General features: G+C 53.3%; 1 protein-coding gene across 1 annotated transcript; it reads right to left on the bottom strand.

Moving 5' to 3' along the window:
- Positions 1-2490: 2490 nt before the first annotated feature.
- On the bottom strand, positions 2491-9912 carry MPZL3 (myelin protein zero like 3). The gene is made up of 6 exons (XM_087763385.1): positions 9765-9912; positions 8389-8555; positions 7158-7368; positions 6352-6517; positions 5433-5496; positions 2491-3670 (listed from the first exon to the last, which is right to left on the bottom strand). The coding sequence occupies exons 1-6, from the start codon at positions 9835-9837 to the stop codon at positions 3644-3646; spliced, it is 708 nt and encodes a 235-aa protein (XP_087619511.1). The 5' UTR covers positions 9838-9912; the 3' UTR covers positions 2491-3643.
- Positions 9913-10022: the final 110 nt, after the last annotated feature.

Raw genomic sequence — 10022 nt, 5'->3', positions numbered from 1 at the left:
CCAGACACGTCTGCTAATTCCTTTTTCTTTCCAAAGGCATTTTTCTCAGCGAAGGAAGCTCAGAAACACCCTGAGACAGGCTCAGACGGGGATTACGGCCCCAGAATTAGCTGCTGGAGGACCACGGGTCTGTTCTAGGCTGAGAAACAGTCACTACGGCTTTCCAGGGAGCGCGAGGCATTTCTGCCTGCAGTCCATGATGTAAAGCCACCTCTGCCCTCCATCGCCCTCCCCTTTCCACAAACGAAATCCTGAAAAGGGGCAGCCAGCCTTCTGGAATTCTCTCGGATCCGCCTTTCAAAAAACCATGACCCGCTTGGGGGTTGGGTCTTTTGGAGGCGGAGAGGAGAGCTGTGCTCTTTGACTGCGCTGTTTGCAGCTCTGCCGTGACACAGTTTGCTGTACCACCCGCGCTTGTGCACACACGACCTGCAAACAGCAAAGCTTGGCTCCCAAGCGCTCAGCTGCTGCAGCGTGCCTCAGTGCAGCAGGCCAGAGCATCCTACTTGCCAGCTCTGCTGCCAAAAGCCGTAGAACCCCAGCAGAGCGACACCCTCCCGGCACCACCCCCGTGCAGGACCCAAAATAGGAGCCAGCTTAAAAAAAAAAGCCTGCAGCCCACAGAAGCCCGCGTACTGGGATAGCCGCAGTCGGAACTTGGAAAGGTCTCTGCAGCTGAGCTGCTGAGGCTCTGGTCCTTATCTGCCATCAGATCCTTCCTGGGCACGTTACCCTGTTTCTCAGAATAAATCCTGGTCCTGTCTGGGACCGCATTTTTGCAGGGTCTCCCGCTGCAACACGCACCAGCGAGTGGGTGCTGCGCGCGAGCCAGCTGAAGACAGCACCCACTCGCCCAGGCTGTTATGCACATTACGGTGCTGGCGTATCAAAATCCTTCTGCAGGATAATCGCCTTGACTAAACAGATTGGGAAAAAAGTACGTAGATACCGTACCGCCTTCCCATTTTCCTGCTCCTGCACATGGTATCTGAATCCTCAGCCCTTCTAGGTTTCCTTAGTTCTCTTTTCAGGAAAACCAACCAACCAAAAGTAACCGTTATGGCAAAAAGTATTCACCCAGCGTGGCTTGGGGCAGCCAGCTTGTCTCTTGCGTGAAGGGTTCTTCCGTGACTAATTCAGAGCATCTGATGTCGCTAAATCATTTTGAGGTTGTATGTGCAAGATGTTTGTGTTACTTACCAGCCTTTGGTTTCGGGTGTCTTATTTCAGGTTCACTTTGGTGGTCACTTTCAACTCGCAGGAGGAAGTGAAGAGCTAGCGCGAGACGCCGACAGACCAGAACGCAGAACGGACTGGTGCGGAGCGGCGGGAAGGGCTGCAGGTGCCTACGCCTGCGAGCAGGTGAAGGGCGCGCAGCTTCACAAGGAGAAGACGCTTCGCGGGTACCAGATGCGGCTCAGTCCCGGTCCTTCTACCGTGGCAGATGGATCCGGTCCATCGTTACGTGGGGAGTCAAGAACGGACAGATTCTTGGCAGGCAAGCCTCCTGCGGCCTGCGCTCCCTCCCGGTTTGTTTCTGGGGATCAGAGCTGGTTAAAGCACCAGCTGAGGTAGCCGCAGCAAGCGGCACCGAGTACCTTTGCTGAGCCTTTCCGCCGGCGCTAGCAGGGGCCACAGGTTAGCAGGCACCCTAGGGGCACAAGGGCCACCGTCACCGCGCTCTTCACCGCGTAGCCAGCTGCTCCCTTTCGAAACGCATACAAGGTACGCAGCCTGGACCGCTTTCGGCTGGCGCACCCTCCCCCCAGTCCCTTTGAAAGTGCGTTTTCAGCCTTCCTCTTCCTCTGGAACACCACAGGAATCACTGTTCTCTACCCCAGTATCAGTGGTCTTAATGGTGCACAGAGCAATTTCCTTACAGCCAGCAAGAGAAGAGCAAGTGAAGTCTTGCTCATGCTCAACACCATTCACAATCCAGGATGCTATCAGCTTCAGGGTGGCAATTCAGCTTTGCACCAGGCAGACTGGCCCAGGATCTAGCCCACCGTTCGCAAAGGAGGCGCAGCTGAAGGCAACCATTTTGCAGAAAACAAGAGCCGTTCATTGCAACAAAGAACTGGCGTGATGTGTTATTGCTGAAAGCGGAACAACAAAGCCACTTCCTCCAGGCTCCGTGTGCCACCAACATCCTTCCTCAGGGAAGCTTTGGCTGGGAGAGACACGGTGCCAGGAGGAAGCACAAGCTTTTTAAGTATTACTTCAGAGTAGACAGGAGAAAAATACATTTCTTTATCCGGAGACACAGATCTACAGCCAACCTGCTTTGCAGTCAGGAACTTCAACGTACCTGCAACTGGCAGCCGTCACAGAGCTGCTACAGGGAGACTCGGTACCCGTCCCTTTTGAGTTAAATCCGTTCCCTAAACACCTTCACCCATCATCATATGACCATTTCTGTAGCTAAGCAACAACTCAGGATGGCTGTTTTATGAGTTCAACTATACTTAGCCAAATAAAGAAATCCACAGCCCAGATGACACAAAGCAATTTATTGGCAATGGCACGTCAAAAGTCAACAGCAAACTCGTAACACACGTGTAAAAGGAGACTATTTGACCAATGCCGCGCACAGCAAGGAAGCAGAAAACAGCAGCTCTTCAGGCATTGAGCAGACCTGAATTCCACTGCCCTCCGCCATCCGTTACTGGACGAGGTTGGTGAAAGAGAAAGTCCTCTTCCTTACCAGGCAGTAACGACGCACGTTTGGCTGTTTCCCTCAAATGGCGCCTAGGAGAAGAGGGGAAGAACACGCCTGCTCTTCCGAGCACAGAACGTTCCTTTGGACGCTGCTGGAGCCAATGGTTGAGGTAGATGGGGTTATGTTTCCCCAGACACAGAGTCCCCATTCGCATTTCTGATTTAAAAGGAGTAGTTTTATATGAATTGTGCTTCACTTCTACAAGTAGAAGGATATGTACCCAGTAATGCAGCTGTTGGACGAGTAATTAAAAAAAAGGAAAGCTAAAACTCAGCAGTGTAAGGTAACGCTACTGTGCAGCTGGTGACTTAAAAACCGAACCAGAAAGCAGCAGGAACAAAATGGTGGTCCTGTAATTCGGTGGCAGATTAAGGCAATAAAGAGTGAAAAAGCAGCAGGTTCTCTTCGCTCCAAGACAAAGGGTGCCATATACCAACTTACTCAAGCTGTTAAGTCCTTAGCAAGCACGTTCCAAAAACATTGAGAAGAAAACTGATGACCACCTCAGAGAGCTGACACCCCTCTGGAGTAGCCTGCGCCTCAGGCAATTCCAATTCAGGGGCACAGGAAAGGAGGGATATCACCAGTAATAAAGGAGACGAACTTGCGAGTAAGCTAAGAAACGTGCGCTGTCGGAGCGCTGGCAGGAGACGGGCTGTACAGCTGTAGGCACTGAGGTTTCTGTAGGCACTAGAAAAGTGAGGTTAAGAGGGTTTTTTTTTTCCCAATAAATTAGAAAGAGTTCCAAAATCATTATTTTGCACTCAAATAAAAGTGAGTTATCCCACCGGCATTATTCTTCCAACCTCCCAAGATTAAAGCAGGTCCTTCAATCTGCACGGGTTATCCAGCAGCCTTCGCACCTATTTAGCCATGATTTTCAGTGCTGCAATTTTGTTCTTTATCCATAGCTTTAGTCTTTCATCAGTATGGGTCTTCCTCGTCCGTGTCCTAAACAGGGAGCATGAAGAGAGAAGTTGAGACTATGTACGAAGACACGAACCAAGTTACGAGTTCAGTAAAAGTTTGGGTCTGCTGGGGCTTCTGACAAGAGCTTAAATGCTTTCCAAAACGCTGCTGTGCTTGGATAAGCCATAGGACTTGTAGTCGTATACGCACTCGCAGCTAAATCTGTTTGACTTATCGCAGATACGCAGACAAATTGCCACCGTAGAGCCAACACGTGACGTGTGTTTTAGAGAAGCAGCAGCTAAAGCTCAAGCAAAAGACGAACCATAAAGTGCAGATGGCCATCTTCTTAAAAAGCACCTCCAGTCCCTACAGAGAAGGTCGGGAGCAGCACAAGTTGTTGTTTGTCAGCTGCAAGCAACCACACGCTTTCAGATCCCCATCGTCTATTGTTTTAGCCACAGTAACCATCTGATGCCGTCCCCACAATCCAGCTCTGCAGCTCTCAACTTGACAGAACCTCAAACGTAACAGCTCCATAAGGGAAACCTCACTAACCTTCCAGCCATTTTCAGTCCAAACAGGTTTTCACTGCTTTGCAATTTTAATTATGTGGTAGCATATTAAGCACGAAAAAGTACATTACAGAAACCTCAAAAATAGAGAGTCACTAAAGTGAGCGAGGCAGGATGTTGCGAGACCTGGTAACCCAAATATTTCGATATCGGAGAGCAACGTATCAAACGGAGGACAAAATACTCAATATGAAAGCAGCAGGATTACAGCACTCAAATTTGCCTTCTCTCAAAGGATGAGAGGACGTTTCTCAACTGTTAAAATCTGCGGCTGCCTGGCAGCGTGCGTCTCGGCGAGCGGGGGCTCCCGCCCTTTCCCACCTCGCCCCCCGCCGCCAAGCAGCGGTGCCTCCCCGCTCCCCAGCGCGTCGCTGCCAGCAGCCCTCCACCTCCCGTGGCAGCTCTGGCTTCCGCACAGAGCATCCTCCGCTTTCCCAAAACTCCTTTTCCCGATACTGCTACATTGTAACTGTCGTGTCTTATCTGGAATTGTAAATATTTGCTATGTAACTCCCGTAATTGTTTGTTTTTCATTCTGTGTCCAATACAGCCCAGAAACCATCAGCGCACACCTGTCTGACGGCTCAGGCACTTAGCACATTTTAAATCACTGACATCAGGATAGCGAATCAAGCTACACGCATTTAAACCCGCCTTCGTGTACTTCCTGACCGCGTACAAAACGCGTAAAGGCGCATCTGAGGTAAGCTTGCTCTGCAGGACATCAGGAAAACGTGAAAACACTCTCAAATTAGGCCGATTAGCGAGCTTGCTCTGGAACGCGCCACGCTTGGGGCTGTGGCTGCTAACGCCAGCAGAACTTCAGAGGCGCATTCTACAGAACAAGCACAGCAGGCGGCAAAACCACCGAGTAGTCCCGGCAGGACGGGTCTGATGAACAGCAGCTTGCTCATAGGGCAGCGACCGAACAAAAGAGGAGCAGCACGTCACGCATCAAACCAAACAAAAAGCCAGAAACAAACAAACCACGAGAGTTCAGCAGGACCGGTGGACCTCCAGACAACTTCGCCCCAGCGATGCAGCAGGGCCAGCAGTTCGCACCCCCTATAGCCCGTACGTGGGAAACGCCAAGGAGCACAAGCCTAGGCATTTGGGACGCTGCTTTGACATCCAGAGGTGTTATGACAAGCTCTACCTCCTGCTCTTAGCACCTCCTCTGAGCACCAAAGTTGACAAAACCACTTATGAAAACACCAGCTTTCACTTACCACACAGTTCAGACACCAGTTTCTGAGCTTCCCCAAGCAGCTGTCTGTCTCGGTGTGTTCAGGCCTGCAGAAAAAGCATGGGATTAGGCTGGACTTTTCCCCAACACACGTACTACTACCTCCTACGGACCCTGAATTCTACTTCTACCGCGCTGAATCGAAGGCTTTGCATCGCGATGAAAAGCCTTGGACTCTGCACAGCAACGCCAAAAAGAATACAAAAACGTCAGAGCCCTTATTCTGAAGGCAGACATTTCGCTTAAGTGCCAGGAAGAACACAACAAGAGCTGCTGTTTGGCTGGCAAACCTTACGACGCTAATCAGAACATTGTATTAAAAACCCATTCTGCGAGAAATTGTGGCGCTGAGCTCATTGCAAAACCAGGTGCAGCTCCGGCGGCAGCAGCGTTGCCTCGCCGTTCCCACTGCCGAACCTCTCCAGAACAGAATCCCCCCGGGCCAGCAGGGAATCCCGTCTCCAAGGCTCATTCAGTACCTGGCATCTCTGCTCAGGCCATCGCAGGGGAACCAGTCAGCGTCATTCGGTTTGTTTTGTTGTTATGGATACTTCATACCAAAATGCAGCACATGAAGCCCACATAAGCAAAATATCTTGCTGATTTCAGCTGAAGTAAATTACAGAAGTGAAAGACTGTCTAACCCTGAACGGCTTCAGTTCCACGGCCTCACACGAAGGACAGAAAGAGGGGGACGTACAGCACTTAGTTTACGCTCCAACATGGGGATTTTCCAAAGCTCTCTGACCGCTGCCTAAATTATGCTCACGGAGAAGCAGATTTCATGACCGAACTGCAGAGGCTGAGCGCTATGAAAGGAAGAGCAGCGGAGGAACTGTCCTTTGGCCTGTCTCAACAGGCCAAAGCAGAAATACAGGCGTCGGGTTCCAGCCAGAACTTACTCATCAGACACTTCGATGGAGGACTTCTTACAGCCAGGCTTTTTTTTCTCCTTTAGCACTCCAAATTTCCTTCCCATCCTTACCAACAGCAGGATGACCACAATGACGGACGGGAGAAATACTAAAATGGACAGCAGCACCGCTGAAGTTAGCTGGAAGGAAAGGCCTGCAGGAAAGACAAAGAGCAGCCAGCTGTACCAGGAATAAAATACGGCTTTCTGAAGCCTCTGTGACAAACGTTCACCCAGGACACAGGTTGCTGGTCTTTTCATATAAAGCACAGAGCAGATTTGAAACAGCTTGTCACTGAATCTGTAGGACTCCTATCGCATAGCCAACGCCTATTTTTTGTAGCAAAAAATTACAAAGGAAGGCAGGTCACGACGTAGTTCTAGCAGCACGTCTAAGCTGCGAATTTGGGGCAGGTCTCGCACGCAGGGCAGGGAAATCGAGTATTGCTGAGAATCAGCGTTTGCGACGCGACAGTTCATTTAGACCAGCACTTCCTAAACATTTAACTTGTTCTGCTGCTGCAATGCGTGGAGACCGGAACTCCTGAACAAAGGCACACTTTTGATTTTTGTTATTACCACAGCGTCCTCTGCGCCTTCCTGCCCCCAAGAAATTCAATAGTTCTCAACGTGTTCAGCTCCGAAAGAAGGGCTGAGGTGACTCTGGCTGAAATTCTAAGGCGGAACTCCAGGGAACCTATTTCACGTGTGATGCTCAGACTTCTACGGTTCCGACAAAGCTGCAAGGCAGCTGTAGCACATAGGTGAGGACGTGCTGTTGCAACGGAGGCTTACCCCTCTCCGTAACTACCAGCATTGTCTGGGGAATGTTATGGTACACGTCCGGGGGATTCTTCACGCTGCAGATGAACGTCCCGTTGTCACTCATCGCTGGGCTTTGGATAGCAACGGAAGCATCGCCCTTGGCAACATTCCCAGTCCAGGATATCCTGTCTTTGAACTTTCCCACTGTTGTTGGGTACGGAACAGACTGATAATGAAAAATCTAAAAGGAAGCAAAGACACTCATTGCGCCAAGAAAACACTCATGTAAGAAAGCAAAGCAAACTGCTTTTTGGATGGTAAACGTAAAGGAACACACGTTAAGAAGTCAGAAAGAATACTGCTCGTAGAGGAGACCTTTTCAAGTTCCTATTTGACCACTCTGAGTCAGTCCCCCCCGATTAGATCTCCAATGCTTTTATCTACCAGCCTCAGCTCTCAGGTGTCACCATCACCATTCTGACCAACTTGTTCCCTTCCGCACATCTGCAGTCGAGAAGCGGAGCAGGCTTCTTGTCTTGTGCAAGACAGAACGCTGCAGTTCATCAGCTTTTCTTCCTGCATTTTTGCTCTCGCTGTCCTACGAGTAGAGACTTAGCAGACCTCACTTCATGCAAGCACCGCCCTTTTGTTCCAGATACAAGGACACTCCTAAGAGTTCAAACTCTTCAGGCAGCAGGTGTCACTGACCATCTGCAAAGATGTGCATTTTCTGCTTCCACCCTGAATGAGAGATTTCCAGTGGGCTCTCAGACTTACGTATTTACACTTACGTTTCAAAATGCTGCCAACAAAAGAGCAAGCAGCAGCCCCTAAGCCCTGGAGGCTGTCGTCATCACTGTCTTCAGACCGTCACTGCACACGTGTTCTTACCACTCCGAGATACAGCAGCAGCAGACTGCACGACACAACTCCTAGGGTACAGCTGCCTTCAAGAAAGCTACCAAGCAAACGCTTTACAGTCATCCTATACACGGCTACGGCATACGATGCGGCACTTGTGTCAAAACCCAGAGTTTATCTGCTTTTATCATCATCTTGCTATTATGCATTTACAGAGAATATTTTCAGCCCAAAGAACACTAAAGCAACTTCACATGGGAAAGAAGGCGACGACGAGAGTCCCAAACCCCACAGTGACGAAGCTGCGCAGCAAGGCAAACAGAAAAAATCCCATCAGATTTTCAGCAAGCCCAGAGGCCTGGTCAGTCTCCACTAGAACGAGACTCCCTGTTCCACTTACCGTCTCCATCTGACCACCTGTGACAGGCTGGTACGTCCAGTCTACCGTCAGGCTCTCAGTGATGGGAGAGCTGGATCTGAATGAGCATTTCAGCGATACTCGTTCACCAACGAAAGCTCGCACTTTAGGACTGGCTTTAATTTCCAGGGAAAGAGCATTGCAGACACCTGAGGGAACAAGCACAAACGGCAAGGATTAGATTCTTGTTATCTGTGAGGCGCAGCAGTGACGGTGTCCCAAAGGTATCGATGCACGTCCAGCTCAACCGCAGTCCAAAGACTGAAGCACGGTAGCGACCACCTCCCCCGTAACGAAATTTAAAGAAAAGCAGGCAACTTCCCTAGCCTATTCTCTGTGGGATTGGAACTAGCCCCAATTAAAGTATTTATCTGGAAAACACCAGCAAGACCCTACAGATACTTGGATATGGAGATAAAGAGCTGAGAAACTGAATCAGCTGGCTCTCTGACGAGTTGCAAAGTGCCAGCTTTAGACCACTTCAAGGCAGTTCTGGCTCTGCGTGTCTCGCCCCAAGGTGATGCAGCCAGGGACCTCCGTACGGACCGGGTCCAGAGTCACCCCTCAGCTGCAAGTCCTCTTACTTCTCGTTTTCCACGTGCGCAACAACTCCTGCCTCCTTCGCCTACTGCGACGCTCCAGCCAGGGACGAGGTCAGCGTGCCCAGCGTCCAGCAGGAGCACCGCTCCAATCCTCCCCTTCACAAACCTCCTGCTGCCGGCCGACGAGGACCGATTGCGGCGATGCTCTGCCCGAAGCCCTGCCGAAGCACAGCCGGCTGCGGGGCCGGGCAGGCTCAGGAGGGGCAGGCACACAGTTCTGTTGGCGTTTCCCCCTTCCCCCGCCAGCTTCTGGCGCTGCTCAGCTGCTCCGCAGCTGCCGATAGGCAACGCGGGGGTCGTGACAACGCTCCGGGAGGCTGGAGGCCTCCAGCGGGGCTGCCGGACCGCAGCCAAGCGGGCGGAGGGGGGCCAAGCGCGGCCGTGCCCGGGCGCGGGAGGGAGGGAAGCGAGGCCGCCGGCCGCGCCGGGCCCCGCTCGAGGGCCTTCCCCCGCCGCCGCTTCCCGCACCGCCCCGGACCCGCTCCGCGCAGCCAGCGAGCCCCGGGGACCCCGCAGCGGAGCCGGGGCCCGGAGCGGTCCGCGGCCGGCAGCCCCCCCGCCCGGCCCCGGCACGGCCCTTCCCCGCGGCTCCGAGCCCGCCGCCTCCCCGCGGAGCGTGCGGGCTGCGGGGGCCGCCGCCCCGGGGCCGCCTCCCGGCCGTCCCCAGCCCGGCTCCCGTGCGGGGCTCCCAGCGAGCCGCGCCGCGCCGCGCCGCTCCCGCCCCGCCCCGCCCGGCCGCCGGCGCGCCCCCGTTACCGAGCAGCAGCAGGGCCCCCCGCGGAAGGAGGAGGGAGCCGCCGCCCGCCGCCGCCGCCGCGCCGCGCCGCATCCCGGCTGCGCTCAGCCCCGCAACATGGCGGCGCACCTGCGGGCGGCGCAGGTGAGGGCGGGGGCGGGGGCGGCCCCAAAATGGCCGCCGGGGCGGCCTCGCACCTGGGCGGGGGCTCCCTGCCCTCCCGGGGAGCGGCGGGCCCCGGGCCCCCGGCGGGGCTCCCCCCAGCCAAACCTTTCCGT

The sequence above is a fragment of the Nipponia nippon genome, unplaced genomic scaffold (genome assembly GCF_047370975.1).
Source record: "Nipponia nippon isolate SJK-2023a ecotype South Korea unplaced genomic scaffold, ASM4737097v1 scaffold_28, whole genome shotgun sequence".
Classification (NCBI taxonomy): domain Eukaryota; kingdom Metazoa; phylum Chordata; class Aves; order Pelecaniformes; family Threskiornithidae; genus Nipponia; species Nipponia nippon.
This window is presented reverse-complemented; position numbering and strand designations above follow the sequence as displayed.